This window comes from Tachysurus vachellii, chromosome 1 (genome assembly GCF_030014155.1).
Source record: "Tachysurus vachellii isolate PV-2020 chromosome 1, HZAU_Pvac_v1, whole genome shotgun sequence".
In the NCBI taxonomy this organism is placed as follows: Eukaryota; Metazoa; Chordata; class Actinopteri; order Siluriformes; family Bagridae; genus Tachysurus; species Tachysurus vachellii.
The window spans coordinates 18303068-18328093 of record NC_083460.1 but is presented as its reverse complement, the minus strand read 5'-3'; the positions used below and the strand labels follow the sequence as shown (position 1 = coordinate 18328093).

General features: G+C 37.9%; 1 protein-coding gene across 1 annotated transcript; it reads left to right on the top strand.

Annotated features, from left to right (window-relative positions):
* Positions 1-962: 962 nt before the first annotated feature.
* On the top strand, positions 963-23118 carry LOC132849794 (gap junction delta-2 protein). The gene is made up of 2 exons (XM_060875669.1): positions 963-1705; positions 15292-23118. Exons 1-2 carry the CDS (start codon positions 1635-1637, stop codon positions 16133-16135), a joined length of 915 nt encoding a protein of 304 aa, XP_060731652.1. The 5' UTR covers positions 963-1634; the 3' UTR covers positions 16136-23118.
* The last annotated feature ends 1908 nt before the right edge of the window (positions 23119-25026 follow it).

Sequence of the window (25026 nt, the reverse complement as noted above, 5' to 3'; positions counted from 1 at the left end):
TGATTGTATAAATCCCCTTTAGAGATGCTGTGCTTCATAAAAAAAAAAAAAAACACGATATTGTAGAGAATTCCAGTTTTCTAACAATGAAACAAAGCATTACAAAGATAAATGCAGTTATTTACATTTTACAAAAGATTGTGTTTCCATGGTAATGCACAACTACAAATGTTTCCCTAACAAAGGAAGCAGATACAGAGCGTTATCTTCAAATACCTTTGAATGAATAATTCATGAAAGCACAGGTTCTTTTTTTGAACTGTTTATTTGCAGGATGCTGCATTTCCAGACTCACATTTTTACACTGTTTTTAAAGTTTTGTATAAACGGGTTTTCTGTTTTGTTCTCATTTACTGGGAAGGGTGTAAATCTGAAGCCAAATACTCTTATTACTGTCATAACAGATTCCTAAATACCAAAATATTTTAGAGGAAATGATCTGCCATTTAAGCTGTAAGCACATCCTTTCTTTCCATTCCACACATCCCTGTCAAAGGAAAGGCATGTAGAAGTGAAAGCAGCGTCTGATGATGAAAGGAGGGACGGAATGCTTTGGGTGGCATTCGGATGAGAGAAGCGAGAGGTAGCGAGAGAAAGTGGGAGGGGTGGATAAACAAAAAGAGATTGAGGAAGGTGTAGAGCAGTGATTCCTCTCACTAATCTCCTGGACACACGTGCAAACCTTGTGATAGAGAACAAAAGAGTGATGAAGGAGGAAACAGGTGAAAGAAGTGCTATGAAAATGACAGCAGTAGAGATGTTTCCCGGGAATCGAAGCTTATCACATGAACAGTCTGAACATATTTAAAAGCAAGAGAGAGAGAGAGAGAGAGAGAGAGAGAGAGAGAGAGAGAGAGAGAGAGAGAGAGAGAGAGAGAGAGCAAGCTAGGCAAGAGGAGGGAGGGAGGGAAGTAGGGATAGAGGGAGGGAGAGAGAGGAAAGCCACGCTCACTCACTGTGACAGTGCCAAAGCAAGCGGAGAACACAAGAAGGAGGGGTAGAGAGAGGAAAGCAGAAGCCTTGAGAGCACTGGAGGAGAGACTCGTAGTGACAGAAGGGTCAGAGGGAGCAGTAGAGAGAGAAAGGATAAAAAGAATGAAGGGCTGAAAAAGAAAAAGAGATGGAAGGATGGGAGAAAGATCTAAAGACGCAGATGTAGCAGTGAAATTTCCAGAGCTGGATAGACACATCTAAAGACAGGAAAGAAGATAAATGTGGAGCAACTAATACTTGCCGTGTGTTCATGTGAGGCATCGTGACTGACGGAGATTGCGTGATGCCTACTAATGGATTATAAGAGATGAAAGAAAGGACGAGTGTGTTTTAGCGTAAGGCTTGAGTGAGGGCGAGTCTGAAGTGCAGGGGCATCCAGGGTCAGCGTGAAGTGAAGTGAAGTGAAGTGAAGATTCGGCTCACGCTTTCATCACATAGACTCTCATCATGGGATTTCAGAAGCTCTCCTTCAAGAAGACCTCATAGTAGGTCTCTTCTACTCTACTCTTCACTTCCTCCTGTTGCTGCTCAACTCTCAGAGACACAGGGAGAAGGAGAGAACAAGCCTCGTGGATCCTGAGGAGGTCTGAGGAGCGTCGAGGCAGTACGTAGTATTTAGTGGATGCCTCCGGTAACCAGCCATGGGGGAATGGACCATCCTCGAACGCCTCCTAGAGGCTGCCGTTCAACAGCACTCCACTATGATTGGGAGGTAAGAAGACCTCTTTGTGTTTGCACTAAAACCATTTGCTTCCTGGTGTGAGGAATGTGTCAGAATCATGAGAGAGATCATTTCATCCCATTTGAACCTTTTGCTCCATTCAACTCAGGAAGGAAATTGAATTTACAAAAGCAGTGAGGAAAAATCTAGACTTAGTGAATATTGCATCTATAAAATTAATCAATTTTACATTGTGAGAATTTACTTAATGGTTGAACACATGGATTTCCAATACTCAGCTTAGGTAAGAGCCCCAGTGCAGTCTCACCTATGACCTACTGTATGTCCAGTGAATCAACATCTAAAATGGCGATGAAATAAAACAGCTCACATACACTGTGCATTTCTACTGTAGACTCTGGTCCATTAAAGTGGCTTACAGCAGAAAGAGCGACGTGCTGGGTTATCATATGCTGGTGGGGCTTTGTGTTAATCCTATAGGATGAGGGGAGCACACACACACACACACACACACACACACACACACACACACACCATTGCTAACTCAATGTTTAAATAGTGTCAAATACATGAAGACCTCAGGTGACATCTATTACAAAGAACACATTCTACATTGAGTTTATTTTAATTCCTTCATCTAAATATCTAAAGTTATTAATATCCTTGTTATAGAGCATAAATGTCAGATATTTATAAAATTATTTAAAAAAATAAGATTTAAAAAATGTAAATCTGGTTAAAAAATCCATGAAAGCGGACATATGAAAGTAGCTAGCAACCACAATAAACCATAATAAAGTGTAAAATTAAAACATAAAAACTATTATTTCTATTTTTAGACATTATTAACAATAATAATATTCTGTGTTTTCTGCTATTCTGCACTTTGGAGAACATTGTGGCTTAGAGAATACACTTGCTTTGCATGTCCAGTGTCAGTGGTTTGATTCTTGTACATTCCTCCAGTGCATTCCTATGGATATTCTTCCCATCCAAAGACATACACTGTAGGCTGATTAGCATCTGTAAATTGTCTGTAGTTTGTTCTGTGTTGGACTGACACCGTTATAAGTGTCCCGCACTTGAGCCCTAGGATATGCTCCAGGATCCCTGCGATCTTGTGTAGGAGGAATGGTACAGGATATAGATGGATGGATGGATGGATGGATGGATGAATGGATGCATAATCAAGTTCTTGCATACTGTCAGTTATTTTTCCATTTCTTGTCACTGAAAGTCTAAATTGCATGGGAACAGAATACTGTGAGCGCCTCATATTAATCCGAAGCTAAATATCAATGACCTTCTATAGCATACATACAAACTAATAAGCAGCAATTTGTCACTTGTCTTGCTTGAAGTTTCTATGCTGTTGCTGTGTAGGGACTGTTCTCTTAGTTTTTATGTTTTAGTTTCAATGTAAATGGTAGAAGTTAAACAGTCCACTATACAATTCATGCACAGAACCTTGGTTTAAAATGTATTTAGGTTCGATTCCCATGCGACATATTCGGCTCACAGCAAAGCTAGCTGAGTGTATGTACCAGTGATCTCTGCTACGTATTTTATTTTTCTCCAGTATGTTTCTTTACACAATTAAAGACATTTATGTGGTTGTATATAACAAGATAAAAGCAGGGTATATATTTCAACACAATAAACAGGAAGTAATTACCGTTCGGAACTATAGTGAGAAAGGGTAACTGAAGTCATTTTGGACCACATGCTTGATGTAGGATCTAAGATTTAGGATTGATCGTTCAGGAATCGTTCGAGCCAATCATTATCTCACTGACATACAATTTCCTTTGGCTTCTAATTCTATAATATTCATCAATCATACAGCATAGGGATATGGTTACTAAGCAACAACACACTCCTAATACAGATGTGGTTTATCTGTATGCTGTTGCACACTGTTTTTAATTCAAAAGATTTTACATTCATTAGTCAACTGCGTGAAATTTGTGCCAGTGTCTATATCGTTGTGTCAAAGGTTCAACTGAACTAGAACTGAATTTGGGCTTTCGACATTGGAAAAATCACTTGTCTTTCAAATAATTAAAGTCATGAGAACACTGTTGCTAAGCAACTGGGAAAATATGGTTGTCAAGCACACACTTGCTAACAGATAATAGAGAATAGCGATTTGACTAGCTAGTCATTTATACGAGTAATGTACAGGCAGAATGAGAGTGAAAATGAGACCTGAATATACAATAAAGATGTTGGTAAATTATTCCGAAAACAATCAGAATGAATAAAATGACATCTTAAGTGCACTTAGTATCGAACGCAAACACTACCTCCAAGGCACCGTGCTAAAAAACATTACAGCTGTAAGAATTCTCATCACTCAGAGTGGTTAACAGGATAAAAGTGAAATCTTCAGGTACAAAATGTGAATGCAACCTAATATATATGTAAAAAATGTAACCACATGATGCTTTTTAGATCTAATATTTTTTTCTCCAAATGATTATTTTCTTTTCAGAAGCACTTTTTAACCTTCATTATTTTTTAATGTAATTCTTTGCTAATAATTAATGTCTACATGTGATTTTTACATTTAGTTTTTTATGTGAATTTTCCATTATTTGTTTACTTTAACATTCAATTTTCTCATTTACTTCATTTTCAAAAACAAAGGGATTTTGTTTAAATCTTTAAAATGACTGATGAAATTCGTCCAAACACAAATAAACAGAAGGAAGTTGGTGTCCTTAACCATGTAATACACTTGTGCTGAAGTCATGGCCATTTTGTATCATGTTCTACAAATTCTCTACTTGTACTATATAGCAATATAAATATGGACTTTTGATCCTTCAATACATAATGCTATTAATACTGATGTCCGACGCTACTCCGTTAACTTGAGGAACATAACAATAAAACAAATTGTGCATGCTTCGACCTCTCATTGCTTATTGAAACATAAGCTCATCTGTTCCACATCCATCTTTTACATTGCCTCATTTTGTCCTTTAAATACACTCTTGTTGTGATCATGACACTGATTTGCACAGGAAGCTCAAACCGTTGCACAGGACACACTTCTGGGTTAAGAATGATTCCACTTCACTCATCTCTCATTCATTATTCTACACACACAACCGTTCAGTTGTACTTCAGTGCAAGCAATCAGCTTCCTGTGATCACTAGCACCAGCACAGTCGTGATTACGATCCTGCAACTATAATTAGCAATGCGTCTTTTTATAGCGTCTCGCTTAATTCATTTTATATCTAGCAGGGTTTTTTGTGGGCTTTTAAACCGGGTTTATTTACAAACTGATCTTTCAGGTGACATTTCCGTTTGTGAATCTAGTGGATGACATACCTTTAAAATTCTTTATTATTCATAAATACTGTTTCTCATGACATAGGATTAGTCTGTGTGGTGAGATTTATAACAGTCCTTTTGGTTCAGGATGAATTCTGAAGAAGGTTTATGTCTATAATAGGGAATTCAAGGCTGAATCTAGTCAGCTTCCTAAAAAAACAGAGAGAGAGAGAGAGAGAGAGAGAGAGAGAGAGAGAGAGAGAGAGAGTGAGAGAGAGAGAGAGTGTGTGTGTGAGAGAGAGAGAGAGGGAGAGAGAGAGAGAGAGAGAGATGGGGAGAGAGAGAGAGTGAGAGAGAGAGAGAGAGAGAGAGAGAGAGAGAGAGAGAGAGAGAGATGGGGGAGAGAGAGAGTGAGAGAGAGAGTGAGAGAGAGAGAGAGAGAGAGAGAGAGAGAGAGAGAGAGAGAGAGAGAGAGAGAGAGAGAGAGAGAGAGAGAGAGAGAGTGAGAGAGAGAGTGAGAGAGAGAGAGAGAGAGAGAGAGAGAGAGAGAGAGAGAGAGATTTTCTCTGGAAAGCATAAATTCAACCTAGTTTTTGCCATTTTAGGGACAGAAGAGCAGAAGCGCAGAAGAGCAAGCTTAAAATATCAATTGGTAAATGATATAAATACAACTGTGTGAGGATTAATTTACAACTAGAAAAGCTTTTTTTTTTTTCATTTACACCCTCGTTTCCATTCTGAAATTTAATGACAGGAACAAGGGATCACACAAAGAGGATGTGGTTTTATATTTCTTGAAAAAGCAGATACAGCTCATGGCAGCTTAGAACTTAAAAGGACAGTTTCTCTTTTTTAAATATGTAAATGGATTTGTTTTTTCTGTAATGGAGTCTAGCAGTAGGTCTTTTTCTGGAACCTAAAATGGAGATCAGCCTTCAAGGTTTAATGTTTATTTAAAGGAAGATTAATATATCCATTAGTCACTGCAGATGAGATCCAAGTCTTTCAAACAATGCTAACCTGTCTGTAATGAATAGCTAATCTTAAAGCACTGATGATCCTCTAAAGAGGCCATTTTCTAAAAAGCATTTGTGCCGTTTTTCAGACAACAGGATGGAACACTCATGTCAGAATTTCTTTTCTTCTTTACCTGATTGGGGTCAGTGCATCAGGCAGTAAGAGATCAATAGAACCATTTTATTCTCCAACATACAGTACATTTCCTAGCAGTTCACTGTGTCTCTTGGGGATTGGAGTCTGTGAGATGTCAGCTAGCAGGGAGCTGAATAAATCTTTTCCATAAATCTGCAATGCATAAAATTAATACGTTACTGTTGAATCTACAATGAAAGTAGTACCATCACAGTGTGAGTGTACCTGTATCTGTTTAGTGCTCCAAACATTCCCGTCTGTCCTTCTTCTGCTTTCAGCTGCTTCCTGTTCAGGGTCACCACAGAGGACCATCTGATCCACATGTTTGATTTTGCACAGGTTTTACAATGGATACTGATGCAACTCATTTTATGTGGGCTTGGGACCGGGCATCGAGAATTAACCCCTCAGTGTCTGTGTTGGTTCCCTGCCCAGGACTCAAACCTGTGCTGTGGTGATAAGAGCACAGGATCCTGCCTCTGGTGCATCAGGGACCAAATATTTGTATGTGTATTTGGATTAAAAACCAAAAAGTGGGCATGGTTTAAATCAATGCACATCGCAAGTCTCAGCCAAATAAAACCAAACCTTTCTGCAAACCTTTCTGATTATAAAACAGAATAGTGTTTTCTCCTATTCTTATCTATATATTTTTAACCAATTTGAACACATTATCTATTTAATCTGAATATTATATTAGTATTCACAGTCATACAGCATAGACAATCAAAAAATCCTAGGGTTAGGGTTAATGTATTAAAGCGAATGCCATGTGATTAGCGATGCTACCTGACTGTTGCAGTATTAATAATTAAAATGTTTATTTAGATACAAATAATAGTTGTTTTGTAAAGTATATGGCTGTTGGATCCTTGTGGAAGCCGTGAACTGATCGGTTCCTTCAGGTTTTTGAGGAGTTTTGTGATTGTTGTAGCCAGAAATGCTAAACACACTGCAGCTTTTCTACCATGTAATAACTTTCTCTGAGATCTGTTTTCATTTTAAATGTACATGAATCAAACAGGGCTTTGACTGAATGCATGTTGTGATGTCACAAATTATGTCTTGGCCCAAATCTGCAGAAAATCTGTTTTAAAATTTTAAAATTCCTCAAAATATCACAGTTTAATTGATTTTGCATTAATTTCTCCTTGAGGGACTGATTGGTTAATTTGGTAATTAACTAAGACCTCTGTGTAAACTGATATCCAGTTCATTTTTGGAACCTCAGTGTTTGTATCGAAGTGCTCCTAGATTGACAAGCTGTTATAAGAATGTTTGCGCATGTTAAGCTGCAATAGAAAACTACCACTAAAAACTACTACTACTGCATACTAGCGGTGAATTTGGCTCCAACTTGGCTGACATTCATAAGAATATAAACAGCAATCACAGTAGGTTTCCAGAATCATAAAAAACAAAAAGGAATTTATGCTTCTATTGAGCCATTCATCCATCCATCCATCCATTCATCCATCCAGTCAGATGATTAGTCTTTCATGAATCTTATTATATATTGTTTTTCAGTTATAATCTCATGAGTACATGTATTTATCTGCTCGTGCACTTTATCTGCTCGTGCTCCTTTTACTATCTTTTCTTTCCCTTTACAGTACATCTGTCTTACTCTGTTTCACCCTTCACTGCTTACAGGATCATCTAAGTTGAGATCTCTGCACAGAGGTCAAAGGCATCAATGTTAAAACTGCTCTAGAAATACAACAAAAAAACCTACAACAGAACGTCTTCTTTATATAAAAATAACAGAACCTGTGGCTTTATCCACCTTTCTAACATTGGAAAATTATTGTAAACTAAATCTAAGAAATCATCCATTTATACATTTAAAAATGTGTTAAACCATCGCACAATGTTCTAGTTTCTTTCAGTTGTCCTTTCGTTCACAATGGTTTAATAAGTAAAAGGGTTGGGGGATATTTTTGGAATAAAAAACACAAACTTTGGCATCTCTGGAAAATTGTCCGTAGTGTGTGATTGCATGAGTGAATGAGAGTGTGTGTGTGCCCTGCGATGGGTTGGCACTCCGTCCAGGGTGTATCCTGCCTTGATGCCCAATGACGCCTGAGATAGGCACAGGCTCCCCGTGACCCGAGGTAGTTCGGATAAGCGGTAGAAAATGAATGAATGAATGAACCTTTATTTTCTGTGTATTCATAATTCAGGTAACAGAGAATTACAAAGAAAAAAAAACTTTACATTAATATTACTAAATAATTTGAAAAAAAAAAAAGAGAAAAATATAGAACTAAAATGGCTTATTATTATATTTCCCCATGATTTATGAAGATGTGACTTGGACCAAATATTCCAAATATTTCTTAGAACCTGTGAACATGTTCAGGTAAAAGAATAAGACACTTATATGTACATTAATATATAATTAATGAAAGAATTTCAAGCATGATAAAAGACAAGACATCATTACAATAAAAAATATGATTTTTGAATTTTTAGGATTAAATGTCACAATAAAGTGAAGTTATAAATGGGATGGAATGGGTAAAAGTGCCATGTATGTAGGTTTAACTTTTTAAAAAAATTGTAGTCTTTACAGGTGAAACCCGTGTTGAAGCCAAGAGAAAACATTCAGAATTATTGAGGGTTTCAAAAAAATCAATGAAATAAGGCACACCAATGCTAAAGAAGTTTATTTTGCAGCTAATCGCTTGTTTATCCATCTCTCACCTGGGAGTTCAGTCAGCATTTTAATTGCACTTATGTTGTTAAGAGTTTAAAATAATTCCACAGCAAGCTCTCTTCTAAATGTGATTGTAGAACGAGCAGAGAGAGGACATGAGCTCAGTAAAGTCACTCAGCATTTCTTCATCTTGAAGAAATTGTTTTGGAGCATAACTGTGCAAAAATATATATATTTTATTAAAATTCTTATATTCACAGTGTACATAAGATGCATTCTTGTTAAATTTCTGGTAAATAGCTCATAAAATGCCACATCATAATGAGACTCAAGAAACAACATTTAATGTAACTATAAAGTGATTAAAAAAATATCAGAAGAATCATTTAGCAAATTGCTGTCAAACAAGAGGAATAAAAACTTTAACCTTCTGAATTTGGCAGACGCAATTATCCAGAGACACTTACATCTTATTTTTTATACAACTGAGTGATTGAGGTTAAGGGCCTTCCTCAGGGGAACAGTGGTGGCAGCTTGGTGGAAGTCACAACCTTCTGATTAGTTGTCCAACACCATTAGGCACTACATAGTGTGTGTGTGCGCGTGTGAGTGTGTGTGTGTGCATGTGTGTGTGTTCAGAGTTATAGGCTGTCACTGGAGCTGTAAACATAAGCCAAAGAGTGAAAATGTGTGAAAGCTAGTGGATTAAACAGACTATTAACTCTCAAAGACTAAACTATTATTCTCTTTATAACAAATTTATAATGATTTTGTTATGTTTAAACAAAAAACATCAGTGTGTGTGTGTGTGTGTGTGTGTGTGTGTGTGTGTGTGTGTGCACGCATGCTGCATTGTCATACACAGATGATCGCCTCCTTTGGAAGGCACAAGCAGAAAACAAACACAAACTCACACACAGACGTTCAACACCACCAACATGACCTCTCACGAGTGATTCATATGCACAGAGATACACAACACTTTAACAGCCAGATGGTCAGCCCTACACACACATACAGAGAGAGAGAGAGAGAGAGAGAGAGAGAGAGAGAGAGAGAGAGAGAGAGAGAGAGAGAGAGAGAGAGAGAGAGAGAGAGCAGCTATATTTAATGTAGTAGGAGAAAGTCCTATATTAGGAGATTCCTCAGTTTCCATAAACTAGCACATACACACACATTTACAAGGCATTAAACAATTGTGCCAACACAATTCACTGTGTACAAGCAAGTGTGTATCTGTGTATCAATATCACACACACACACACACACACACACACACACACACACACACACACACACACATTTACATTCCAATATTCACACAAACACATAATACAGTGTTCTTCTCACTCATTACAGATTACAGTTAAAGCCAAAATCAGTTCAGATTTATTTCTATAGTATCATTTACATCAGACTAATGGTTAGAACTGATATCAGACTTAATATCACACTGTCCTTGTGCTATTTCTGGAACATCTCCCATATAATGTGAACTACAATGTTTACAATGTTTAATTTTTTATTTGCTTAGAATTAATGAATAGAAATGAGTCCTTGTTTTGTGTACTTGTCTCCCTTTATGTCACTTTTTGATTGCATACATTGTTAACAATTCTTTATTATTTTCACTCAGCGCATGTTAATAATCTGGTCTTTTATCTGTATTCAATGTTAACAGTTTGCTCATATTTTGTGTTAAGGAGAGTACAACGGTAGCTGAAGTATTTCACTGTATACAGATGATTAATGCACACTTTAGGCACATGGAATTAAACTGAAACGTTTAACAATAGACATGGACACAGAGCAATTATACACAAATGTATAAACAGACCTAAAGAGATAGAAGAAGAAATGTGGTGAGACTCAAAAAATAACTTTTTCTGGGTGACACCAAAAATTAGGATTATGAACTGATATTACAGAATATAGTTATAAACACTAAAAAACAATTCACACACACACTCACACACACACACACACACACACAGACACACACACACACACACACACAATAGGGTACATTTTATAACTGTAATAACATTTTATGTCTTTATTCTTAATAAAGGTGGTTAAGTACATTAATGTTTGTGGATGTAATTGTTATTGCACGGCTCTTAGACCAGCATGTCAGATTTGAGGTGGATTAATCTGGATTACGATGAACCTTCCACTGTCCTGGAGCTTGTTCCAAAGTCACATCTGAAAAACAACGACAAAAGGGTTCAGTGCCAGGGGCTGGGAATCTGTGAACACTATGAAGGCATAAAAGTCAATTATTCAAGCAGATGAACAACAGGGACACCGAGGTTTGCTTCATATCCTTCACTGACAAAAATGTACTGGAAAAAAATTTAGAATCTGATTTAGAAAGCCAACGGTGCAGCCAAACAACTGTGTTTTGAGCATTTAAGAGCTGATTTAAGATTGAAAAGTATCACATACTAGGAAGAAATATTCAGGGGTACATTTAATTACAGCATCTGTATCCTAAATAGAAACAACAACAGATCAAAAACAAATGAAAAGAGAAAAGAGAAGAAATGATTCTGATCAGTCATCAGTAGTATTCATTTGTTACTGGTCCTGGTGGATACAGAACCTTTCCCCAGGAGGGACGCATCAAATATACACCAGGTCATCAGTCTAATCTACCTACTGGTACAGTATGTAGTTAGCAGCTGGCAGGAACCTGGTAAACCCAGAGGAATCTCACAGTGTGTACATGTACATGTGAATCTTCACACAGATGGAAACCTGAGCTGAGGACGGAGCCACAGACTCTTCTTCACGATGCTCTAATCTAATGAATCAAAACTCATTCATAGTCACAACTGCAACATCATTTCAAATAAGAGTTTCCTTGTGATTTCAATTGCAGTAAAAACCCAAGTTTGAGATTAAACTCTAGACCATTGAACTGTGAGAAAACACAGAACAAAATCAAAAACACCGTAAAAAATGAGAAAATGTTGTTTATCGGGTCTAAATCTGTTTGAGAGGAAAATTCAAGAGCTGCAGAATATTTCATAGAGACAAATGAGAATAAATAAATCTACTGATGATAAAGTTTCACAACATTAACATGAACCATAAGGAACCTGCCTAAAGGAAGACGGTTAATCAGACCAAAGAACATTTCCTCTCCATAATTACAGGAAATCTTTTATTTGCTGGTGTGTTTTTGATCAGTACTTGTTCCATTGCTGTTTTCTTGATTTTTGTTCTTGCATTTTCTACATACATTCTTATGTTCATGACTTTTTTTACCCGATGACCGCCATACAAAGCTAATTCAATGGAATATAGAAAGAAAATCCCAATGCTGACATGGCACCTACAGCTTGACCATGAACATCCCAGACTGCAACTTTATCAGACAGTAAATGAAACCCTATTAGTGTCGTAACCTCCTCTTTTAACATATATGAATTGTGTACATTTTTTTTGTCTTATCCTTTTCTATTTAGTAACCCATTGCCTTTGAGACATGGCATGTAATTACACTGAACAGAATTTAATTTCATGGGTGGCTGCACAAAAAGGGGTGCCAGTGATTGTCTTAAAGCCTGAGTGCTTTCATATTAGGCACCAATGGATATAAATAAGTCAATATCAGGTGTGCAAATTCTCATCTACCACCATTTCAGGCAGCTGGTGGGTGAAAAAGCAGCAGGTCCTTCAGTAGCCAGTCGTTATCTCATACAGTAACTGCTTCGGCTCATGCCGACCTCCCTCTCTTGTTCTCCTGCTCTCTTTCTGCCCTGTGCTGTTGCCGTGGCAACAGGCGCAGAGAGATGGGTGTAAAAGAGTATGGAGTTGTGGGTAAATCCCTTATCCACCCCCCACCCACCCCAGTCTCCCTCTCTCCTGCACTCCTATCGCCTCTTTTCTCCTGAGGAAGTAGCTACAGGGTGACTAGCATCATTACTCTCTTTCTCCTGCACACACTACAGTCTCCATCAGTGAATAAAATAAATCATGATGTCAGTCGACAGATTTTCAGCAATATACTGCAACAGCATGCAAAACTTCTGCAGCAATTTAACACCAAAAAGCACTTTCTGTAGAATGATTGATTTATGTGTCATCACTTTCTAACTTCTTTACTGTCAGTGAATTTTTAGTAAAAAATATAAAAAGCCAAATGGTTGTGTAGAAATAATTCTTGAAATCTAACAGCACACACTGACTTTTCATCATGACTCCTTTTTTCACTGACCATGTAAATGTAAATGCTAAAAATGATCACATGCTTGATATAAAGGGGGAAAGAGACGCTCATGAAAAGATAAGAGTAGGTGGGGGTTGGAACAATGGATAATCTAAAGCTACTGGATGGCATTAAAATAACTGCAAGAATCTCTCTACTGGCTCCAGTTCAGATTAAATGTTTGCTTGTGGACATATTATATAATTCATTTTTTGATGAGATTTTGTTTTATTTAATCTCCCTTGTGCGCATGTGTGTGTGTGTTTGTGTGTGTGTGTGTGTGTGTGTGTGCGCACTCCCATTCCTGCATAAATACCTTAGAAATACCTTATAAATGACCTTTCATTCTTGCTTTCACAATTTCCCCCTTGTTTGTGTTTATAACTGTGTACAGAATTATAAGTCTCATTTCTTAAGTGTCTACCAGCAAGAAGCTGTTTTGAATTTGGCCAGAATCCAGATTTCAGGAAGTGATTGTCCCCCACACACAAACCCCCTAAAGCTGGACATCGCTGTGTAACTGTGTGTGATTTAGTGCAGATTATTCCTTGTCCTCTTTGACCACACAGCTGGAATGCAAATCCATTATGAATTGGATTATAAAGCAAGAGTTCTGTCCAAATGAATTGCATATTTATTTAACACCTTCACACATACGGCGAAAGGGCAGCTGGCTCCCGTTTTTAACAACCAGATCTCTACATACAGTAAAGAAAGTAAAAGAACTTGTACATTTTATATTGTACAGTGATGGATGATCATGATATTACATTTATCTAAAAAAATACTATTTATATATAGCTTGAACAATGAAGTTCTTAGGATTGAACAATGTAATGTTTTATTTCACCAGGTTTCATTGATGGCTTCATAACAATAATGTGGATCACATCAAAAAGACATCAAGAAGACATTAAAGCCCAACTGGCTTCATGCTGTGATTCCTCCAAATATCAAACATGTTAAAATCATTTTTAACAGTTTCTCCTCCAAAAGCACTTTAATATTTTTATCAGTACACTGGTTGTCCAGTATAACAAGCTTTTCCCCTTGCACTGGTGATCCGGTGTGCTGATAAAAACGGATTTTCAATCCGCATAAACAAGTGAATTATTTTATCATCACAAGTCTGATATAAAGTGAGTCAGGACTGTCGGTGTGAGATGTGTTTATGTCTGTAGGAATAAATTTACACAGAAATTTACTGGGTGATGATAAACACCTTTGCATTTTAGAAGCTTATGCACTCAGAGAGCAGAAATGGGTTTAATTCCACCATTACTTTGAATTTGTGTGAAAATATTTGAATCTGTTTCTATGAAAATATTTCTGTATAGAAATACTGAAGAAAACCTACAAATTCCTAAAGTCAAAGTGTCTACTTTCATACAGTATGAAGCATTAAGCACCACTGTGGAGTGAGACAAAGACATTCAATGCTGGATATGAACATCACGAAACTGGTGCAAATTCCTTTTTTGGCCTCTGATAAAAAGGACAAAAAGGATAAATAAGGGGGAAAAGCTTGTTATTTGGACAGGATGGATCAACAGTCTGAGCTAGAAAGAAACAAAGCAGCTCTTGTGTTGCTACGTCATACCATTCTGTGTATTTTTATTTTTATTTTTTATGGCCATTGATGGTGCTGTTGTGCTTAGTTCTGGAAAGGCTTCCATTGTAGATACCTGCTAGCTCATTCATACCAGCTGCACCTGAATAATGCAATATATATAGTATAAATAGAAAAAGATCATTTTTGCTTTGTTTTGTATCAGCATGCTTCATTTGTGGCACGGGTATGTAATGTACATAGACTGGGTGGATACCGAGTTATAAACATTGGCATTATCATACTTCTGATATATAAAAGTATACATGCTAACACTTCTTATACACATTAAACAGAGATAGTTATGCACTTATCAAGGTGTGCTACATACACACTGTTATAGAGAGAAAGAACAGAACTGTCCGCAATCATGCGTAAATGAAACGAAACATCTGCTCTGAAATTCGCTGATGAAGGTTACCCGTATAAACAGGGTTTAATGGCACGGAAGGCGCTGCTATAATTAGTGGCTGAGTGCGTGGCTACGTCAGCCCTCACTTTCTAAATAGGCTACTTCATTGAACGAGCAGAAACGGCCATGAAAAGCATGAGCGGCAAAAAGACTCATTTGCATAGCACAAATATGGCTAATTAACATGTGAGTGAAAAGATTTACGTCAGCGGAAGCCTTTATTTTGCTTTCATATGCTTTTCTAATATGTTTTTCCCACCCGTTCGTTTTTTTTCTTCTACAGGATTCTACTGACGGTGGTCGTGATCTTCCGGATCCTCATTGTAGCCATCGTGGGTGAGACGGTATACGAGGACGAGCAGACAATGTTCCTGTGTAACACCCTTCAGCCCGGGTGCAATCAGGCCTGCTACGACAAGGCCTTCCCCATCTCGCACATTCGCTACTGGGTGTTTCAGATCATCCTGGTGTGCACGCCGAGTCTGTGCTTCATCACCTACTCTGTGCACCAGTCGGCGAAACAGCGCGATCGCCGCTATTCCTTCCTCTACCCAATCATGGAAAAGGACTACACCCGAGAAAGCACTCGCAAAGTACGCAATGTCAACGGCATCTTGGTGCAGCACCCAGACAGCAGCGGTGGTAAAGATGAGCCTGACTGCCTAGAGGTCAAAGAGATCCCTAATGTAGCACGTGGTATCACCCACAGCAAGAGCTCCAAAGTACGTCGGCAAGAAGGAATTTCTCGTTTCTACGTCATCCAGGTGGTGTTCCGTAATGCCTTAGAGATCGGCTTCCTCGCAGGACAGTACTTCTTGTATGGCTTCAGCGTACCAGCCATTTTTGAGTGTGATCGCTATCCATGTCTAAAAGAAGTGGAGTGCTATGTTTCGCGCCCCACCGAGAAGACAGTCTTCCTGGTGTTTATGTTCGCCGTGAGCGGCATCTGCGTGGTGCTCAACCTGGCCGAGCTCAACCACCTCGGCTGGAGGAAGATCAAGACGGCCATCCGGGGTGTCCAGGCACGACGCAAGTCTATCTGTGAGATCCGGAAGAAGGACATGGCACATCTGTCACAGCCTCCCAACATGGGCAGGACCCAGTCCAGCGAATCAGCCTACGTTTGATCTTTCAAACAGAGTCAGAGGTTTAATATTTGATAGTAAGGGATAGGGAGTAGCCTTACCAAACCACACCCCATTTCCACCAACCAACCACTCCATTCCCATATGTTATATAGTGTTGTGATATTGCATGAGAAAGAGAGATTCTGTTTCTGGAGAGTCTCAAGAATAAATACGAGGTCTGGGAGAGGACAGAAGAGCGGAAGAGCCGTCAGGGGAAGGTGACAGACTTCCATGTACAGGAACGACAATGTCTTGGATCACCTTAAATCTACTCCTCTTAGTTTGTAGAAAAAAATAATAATGAATTGCTTGAGATAGCAGGAGAGCGTTGTTCCTGCGATGGATCATAGTCATAGAAGAAAATGACTGTTTATGCCCGGTTTTGTCAGTGAGTCGTGCTAAAGAAAACAATGGAGGTGTCTAAACAGATATTTAGCAGATTTTTGCTTCTTCACTCCTTTTCTTCTCTCCCAGTCTACTTCATGTAAACTTCATCATGGCACCTTTATATCACAGTGTTCTGCCCCCGGGATGTCCTCTCTCTGTCTCAGTCTGTCCTCCCTACATAACATATCAGAAAAAAAAGAACGAGAAGAGAAATGTGCACAAAGAAAGGAGTAAAAATGCTTTTAACATTATACTTTATGATACTATTTAGTGCCATGATTTTAAATGACTTTTCAGCTATATATAAATATAAATATATAATTCGATATTTAGTTACCAAATTATTATAAATGTAGAATGATTTCACTTTATCACGAGATAAGATGAAGCTCATCATCATGACGTTATTCAGAGATTTCCTATATACAAATCACTCTTAGTGAATTATTTGGATTTTTTTCTTTCTGATACAGTACATCGTTTCTAAGAAAAAAGAGAGATGTTGTAAAGGCATGACGTTGAAAAAGGCATGTTTATGACGCACACTCTGTTGTGCAGAAGAAATGTGTTTGTTTTGTTGTGAGGGAGCTTTTCTTATTTGGCGATTAGCTTTTGTCCGTCTGTGGCGTGTTTTGAATTGCATGCCTTTTAGAAGAAAAGAAAGGGAGGAATCATGCATGTACAGGTTGCACCTTGTTTATCAGAGAGACGGGGGAGAGAGCGGCTGAGAGAAATACAGAAAGAGAGAGAGAGAGAGAGAGAGAGAGAGAGAGAGAGAGAGAGAGAAACTCACTCTGGGAAGGGGTCTGCTGATAATGCTCTTTCAGTGAGATTTCGTTTAGTTCACTAGCCAAAGAGACAAGAGCGTAGAGGACACAGAAGCAGCCTTGAGGGTTACGTCTATACGAAATGACACGCACAAGCTCGACTGCTCTAAAGAGACTCCTTAGCCTTTAGTGGAGATAAAGATGGAATGGAATGACAACACTCAAGATCACTCCATGTTTTAGTGTCCTTACTTAGAGCTGAGAAAATTTTGTGTCTTTGTGTGTGTGTGTGTGTCTGAGCCATTGGTAATCCAAGGTATTAAAACAAGGTATAAGGTGTCCTATATTCATGCAGCAAACACACACACACACACACACACACACACACACACACACACACTCAGAGCTAACATTTCAATGAGACACTTTGGTCTATATTATCAACACTGGAGTTTAAGTGCTTGATCATGGACTCCACAGATAGTGAGCACTAGCGTAGGCGTGGAGACAAACCACAGACTGGCGGAAAACTGCCAGGAGAAAGTCAGAGGAAAAAAAGAGCGAGAGACAGTCACATGTTCTTTTTCTTTTTTGTCACACACACAAGCCTCTTTGAAAAAAATCTGTTTAGGTTTGGAGCAACAAAAGCTGCAATCTAGCCATAACTCAGCTTGTGAGTTGTTTCAGCTCGTGATCTGCAGCCACTAGAAGGTCGACCCACTTTAATTAAAATACAGAAATAAATGGGATTAAAAAGTCAGAACGGGTTTATTGACAATATTTAAACATTATTAGTTCAGATGTTCCTGTTTCTACTGCAGCAGTTAAACCAACATTTGTTGAGAATCAATACAACAAAAAGGAAACATGGTGTTTTTTTGTATGATGAGAGATATAAGGTGAATTTGACTCACGTTAGTATTCGCTGGAAAACCAAGTGCTTTTGCCTTCTTTACTGTTAAATGACACTGAAAGAAACAGACAAATTATTTAAAGCTCTGACTTTATTAGAGGAACAGATGAGAGAAAGCTGGAAAACTAACCTTACTACCTATTCTGAGCACCTTATTGACTTTATGGTTCTCTCTCGTTCCTTCATGCTTCTAATTGAAGGACGTTACACTTACAGCCAGACGAGCCATGAGCAACCAACCACCCAGTAATTGGGCTATTATGAGAGAAACATTAAAGTCTCACCAGCTGCTTCCCTAAGTGAGCTTTTCTTCAGCCGGTTGTGATTAAAGCCAATTCCTCTCCTCGGTCTCTTCTTCTACTACCTTTATGAGTGTTTTAAATACAAAAAGAAAAACAGAGTTTATGCAAATACGTTACTTTTGAATTGATTTGTATTGATGTTCTTTGTACTTTCATTTTTGAGGTGTTTTCCTAATCTGGTCTTCAGGAACCACCAGATGGTCTGGATCTCTGCTCTCTCTCCCTCTGAGCTTCTGAAAATATGGCCTAAGCCAGACAAAGATCTTTTTAACACGTTGGCAGTCGCTCTTATCCAGTGCTTTGGTGATTAGTTGGAAATCTTATGCTAGTGCAGATGAGGTCTAAAGATGCCAACATAGTAGAGTACCTCCTATTATAGGTCAGGATTAAAGTTAAGTAAATACATTTTATGTAAAGTCTTATTTAGAGTGCTAAGTGCTATTTAGACTTTAAATAAGCAAATTAAGGCATTTAGAAAAAACTTCACTCCCAACAAGGTGCCATTAAAAAGGAGTCTGGATGCTTGTCTTGTCTGTTAATGCAGAATAATATAATACAAGGACAAGATAGTGTATGAGATTAAAGTATGCCACAAGATTCTGAATCTTTTCTGATTGCGGCTTCATACATCTATGTATGTACATTTAAGTATCTAGAACAGGTTCATCATATCGTGTAACATGATTAATGTTCGAACAAACGAAAAACAAAACGATTTAAAAAAAGGTTTTCTAATCTTTAGCAGCTCGACTTCTGTGAATCCAATCACATGCAATGATGTACATTATTTTTACATAAGTGGCTTTGGCTAACGATGTCAGGGTCAAAACGTGGATGATTTTCACATTTCGTTTAGTTTCAATGGTCTGATTAACAATTTAAACAAAAGTCAACAGTGAAAAGAAGAGCGTTTAAAGAAAAGAACAGCTTTAAAGAGTCACTACAAAACTTTCATTTCAAATTATTTTTAGCCATAAACGTAAGATGAAGCAAAGGTTTCATAATGTGACAGTTACTTTCTTATCTGCGCTTTAAGTAAGTAAGGAATTTTATGCAAATGGACCTTTAGAGATTATAGTACTTGTAAAACCACTGACCTACGACTTCTAGAAGTGGAAATCAAATACATAGTTAAAAGGGATGTCAGCCTCATCCTGTAACCTGAAGCATTATTAGAATTTCTATATAAAAAAACATAAAAGAAAAAACAGACTCTTATAAAAAAAACAGACTCTTATTAAACACTGGTACACAAACATGTAGTCATCTGTCCTGGAAGCTGGTAGAGAGCAGAAATACACCTCCACTGTCTGGAGGCATGCTGAAGACCTTTGGGGAACACCTCAGTACTGTAAAGTGGAGTGATGTTAAGAGCTTTGGGGCATTTGCATTAAGAAAAGAGGTTAATATGCCTGAGGAGTGGAAATATATTTATTTATATCTATCTATATACATATATATCCCTCACCAAAGTACTGTAATATGCAACTTCATTCTTGAACTGGGGTTATAAATGATATTTATAGGCTTGGATACATGCATGCTTTAAGGAATGTGGCTGGAATCGACTTCTTTTGTAATTTATTTTATAAGAAAGAAAACAGACTTTTTTGCTCTGTTAGTTAGGCAAAGTAAACCAATTAAAATGAAGGAAGCTCAATCTGGACAACTAATTATGCACAAAGTGCAATATTATCATTTGAACAAAAAGAAAATCAATGTATGTTCTGTCTATTAAACTGTTTTCTTTCTTTTTTCATTTTTTCATTTTTTTCTGGGAAGATTATTGGACATTTTGTCTTATCATATTATCATGTCTATAGCCCCTCACTGCCACAGTGTTTTATAGGATTTGTTTTTATGTTGTTTTGGAGACATAATTGATGTGTTTGTAGCCTGAGCGTTCGATCGACACTATAAACCTTAATCACTGCCACTGGTCGGTCCTTTGCTTTTGAAGCGAGGATGTTTTCTACTATTACGGAAGGTCATAATGTCGATGAAGCGTTCAGAGAATTGAGTGGACCAGCATGTCTGCTGCACATGCAAAAATGTCTCAGGTATGTTCTTTTTTTTTTGTAATCTGACACTTCGAGAGGTCCATCGTTTTTACTTTTTCTACATTTAATACTCAAATGTATCTTAGTAAAAAGCCATTTGGGATTGTACCCAATTATATTGTACCCACATTGTTTATTTTTTCTTTTTTTTTGGCCAATTTTAAAACCTGTAATCTCTATGTTGTGCATCACGTATTAATGCATTCAAAGACAAACAAAAAAATATGAATTTTTATTTTCAGCCATGCCAAGGGACAGTGATGTTGAATATGACTGTTTAAACACCGGTGTTTTATAGGCGCATACAAAGCGCAGCACATACAATGCGAAGTCTACAATCTTATACTGCCGCGTATTGATCCCTTTAAAAAGGACATGATGATGTACTAATGTTCTCTCTCTGTGCTCCAATTACAACCCACACAATCCAGCATGTAGCCTCTCATTCCAGTAAAAAATATTCAATCACACAGATTTCCTTGGAGTTTACATTTGCTGGTCTGGTGCTGGGTTCTGTTAGTACAGATCTGTCCTCTTCAGCAGATCTAAAACAAGTTTTTAATCCATGAAACCTGGTGAAAACTGACTTTTCTGTGCATTTACCAGTCTGAAAAAGTGGTGGGCATGGAGAGAGCGACACTCAAAATCAGGGTACTTTATAGTAACCAGGGTAGCAATGTAATATTCCATCACTTCCTCCCAACAAGCCGTTTTTTAAATGATAGGGCACTTGAACAGCATTCCGTGTGTATCTCAGAATGCTATACTTCTAACATTGTTGTTGAGCATTGGTCTAGAAACATATTCAATGATACAGTAGCAAACTTAATAAAGACATATCATTAAGGCCAATTCATACTTTTTTACGAGGGCTAAATAACAGCAAGATCACTAAACAATTGAAATCACTACATTAATTAAGAAATGAAGCCGATCACACCACGATAAGTGCTAACATTCTTTAAAACTTGGATTCCTAGATTCTATCAAGTCTTGATCCTTTAATAGATTAGTTCAAGGCGACATAGCACCACCAATCTGCCACGGCTGAGCTCTTGAACGAGGCCCTAAACCAGCTCTGCTCCAGGGGTGCTGTACCATATCCTGTGCTCTGACCCCAACTTCCTAAGATGGGACATGTGAAAAAAGTATTTTCCTGTGTTCTAATGTATATGTGACAAATAAAGATTTCTTCTTCTTATGATAATATAAAGAAATATAAAAGCCATTTCCTCCGCAGTGAGCATGGTGCAGTTGATCCTGATGTTCCTCTCTGTATAGTCTGTAAGTTCTGCTGATTCTCTGGTTTCCACTAAATTCTCATTCATGTGCAGAGTCATGAAGGACTCAATTCTTATAGTGGAAATATGTAGCAGGTTGGATGTTATACTGGGTGTTGGATGTCATACCAGGAAGTAGGTTGCCTACTGTAAATCGCCTTAAATGAAAGTGCATGAAATTGTGCATGTTAATGTGTTCCTGGTATCATGAGAAGGACCATCTCATTCAGGGTGTATTCAATCCTAGTGTCCTTCATTTCCACTATAGGCCCTGGATCTGCCCCTGACCCTGACCATGAATGAGAGAAAGAACCTAAAAGTCACCTTTACTGCAATGTATTTATGAAGCTCTCGGGCCTGAGGGTGGGTCAGACGAGGCAGGGAGAAAACGCTGAACAAAGCTTTCTTTGCTGTCGCATTTAGCCACACTGGCAACACAAGACTCCAACTGGTCCTGCAAGAGCATTTAAAGGATATTGAGACAGATAGAATTTAAGAATCCAAGATTTTGACTTTTTCCCTAAAGCCATATAAAGAAAAAGCTGGTGTTTTTGTATGCAACTTATTGCACTGGCATTTCAGCATCATTAACACCATGTTTCAGGAAGAAATACAATCTGTGCTAAAAACACTACGGCTTCATACTGGAACCAGGATTTATTGGTGATTGTGCACATTAAGGGTAGTCTGAAACCGAGACCGTTATGTCGTGACATTAATATGTATTCATAAATAGGGGTTTGGGTTTGTGTAAAATGTGCACTGGAGTTTTAAATATCAAGTTAATTTTTTAGCTTTGGGTTGGAATAACATCTTCATACAAACATGTCCACAATACTCACTAGCTTTCACTTCACCGTCTAAAGCTGCCACAAAAAAAACACTTCTATCTTTAGCCAAGAAATGAAATTGTCACAAACAGCTGTAAAAGTGGCAGCCCGCTGTACTTGTTAATACAGACGCAGCTGCGCTTTACACTTCACACAATTCACACGTTGAAAACATTCAGGTTTGCTGAGCCATCTGACACACACTGAGTCTAAAAAAAGGCTTTCTTCTTTCTAGAGGATCGTAGCGTCCACAACTTCTCCTCAATAGCCTTAGCTAGGATTTCTTCAGAATTTCTTCAGTGTAACTTGTTTCTAATTTTTAGAAGAAAATAAAAATCTGTTGTTTGGATCACAGATATTTTATATCTGAATGAAGTTATGTATGTTTCTGACTCGTGTACTGTACATAATGAGTGAATTAAACACCTTGAATGTTAAAGGAAATGCTATCTGTGTGTGTGTGTGTGTGTGTGTGTGTGTTAAAGTAAGATCAAATAGCAAAACTTCAGCATAACATTTACTTGACATCGGACTTTATTTTAATAAAGTATTCAATTAATTAATTTAATGAATATCTAATGATGTTAAACACAAAGTAGTTTAGAAGAGTGTCGGGTTGCCAGTTCTTCTATAAAATATAACCACAATAAAAAGTAAAGAGCTGAGTAAAGTATTTTATTAATCCCAACAGGAATTTTTGGTGTTACAAGACAAGAGTAACAGTGAAGACTTGTGTCTGAACACCACAGATGAGAATGAATATATACACACAAAACTCACAAAGAATACCCATATACACAAATTCTCCACACATGATACATTCATGTGTGTGTGTGTGTGTGTGTGTGTGTGTGTGTGTGTGTGTGTGAGTATGAGAGTGAGATTTTATTCTGCTTACACCAAATAATTATTCCAATAACTGCAATTTATTTGAATTAAAGAAGAGTAATAGTGGTCAGTATCATTAGGGTTGGGGTTTGATTCCTGCCTCTGCCCTATGTGTGGACGTCCTGTATTTCCTGTCTGGTTTCATTACTCAGTCAAAAGAGCTCATGTTGAAGTGAAAACTCTAATAAAGAAACTTTTCTGTTTAAGTGAAAGATTCTGGATGGAGATTTTTTGTTTGTATAAAATACATCGACGTACACGTACATTATATGATAGAAGGCATCATAGGATCTTTACCACAGATCACGTCGCTCTACGATCTTCACTCCATATTTACATGAAGTTTAATGTCTCTGAACTTTGTCTCATCACTGGACACAAACACATCTATTCACCAACAGATGCTGTCCCTCATGTACCTGGAAGTCATGTAGCTTTGATGCTGTATGTGTGAAAGGTTCTTTAAATGACCACCTTCTGACCAGTCAGATCTGTACATTTTACAGTAATTCTCAGTAATTATCTGATTATTACCAACCTAAAATATACGTATTGTTCACATTCATTAATTGTACCTGAGTATGAATATTTATAAGATTACAAAAAAGTATACAAAAACAAAGATCCCTATTATTTTGTGCTTTGACTGAATCCTGCTACTTTTAAGAAATGTTGAAATAAAAAAATCCATTATCTAACATCTATGGTTTATCCAGTCAGTGGATAATCTTTTAATTAATCATGAAAAAATATCCTGAAATGATTCCCAAGTGATGTTAATGTACGGATTAAAAAACATACATGGCAACCCTGGGCTTGGAAATGAGACACACTGTTTTCTTATCTGTTTGTCTTCTGCAATCATCTGCTGTTATCAGAATGGTAAATGGTGAATGGTGTGTGTGTCTGTGTGTGTGTGTGTGTGTGTGTGTGTGTGTGTGTGTGTGTGTGTGTGTGTGTGTGTGTGTGCGTGTGCACATGCTTCTTCCCATTTCCATATCTAACCCCGCCCCTCGTCCCCCAGTCACATGATTCTAACACAGAGTAAGGATTGAAGGCTTGTTGCCAGGGCGATAAGCCAGGCAGTAATATGTGAAAGCACTGCAGGGATTAGTGTGTAGACAGATGGCCAGAGAAACGCGTCACTTCCTGAGAGCAGGGCAGGATCATGGGCCCCGTCCCTAATATGACCGTGACCACTACTGTCACCACCTGCAGCTCTGTACACACCACCTCATGTTCATCAGTCTCTTATAGCAATGTAACTCATTATCTCTCAGCTCTTCCCACTGATTCTATCACCACATAATAGTTTGCAGCAGATGTGTTCTGTCCTAAATGAGGATGAGGTTCCCTACTGAGTCTGGTTCCCTACTGAGCCTCTCAAGGTTTCTGCTTCATCTCATCTCAGGGAGTTTTTCCTTGTCACCATCACCACAGACTTGATCATTAGGGATAAAGGTT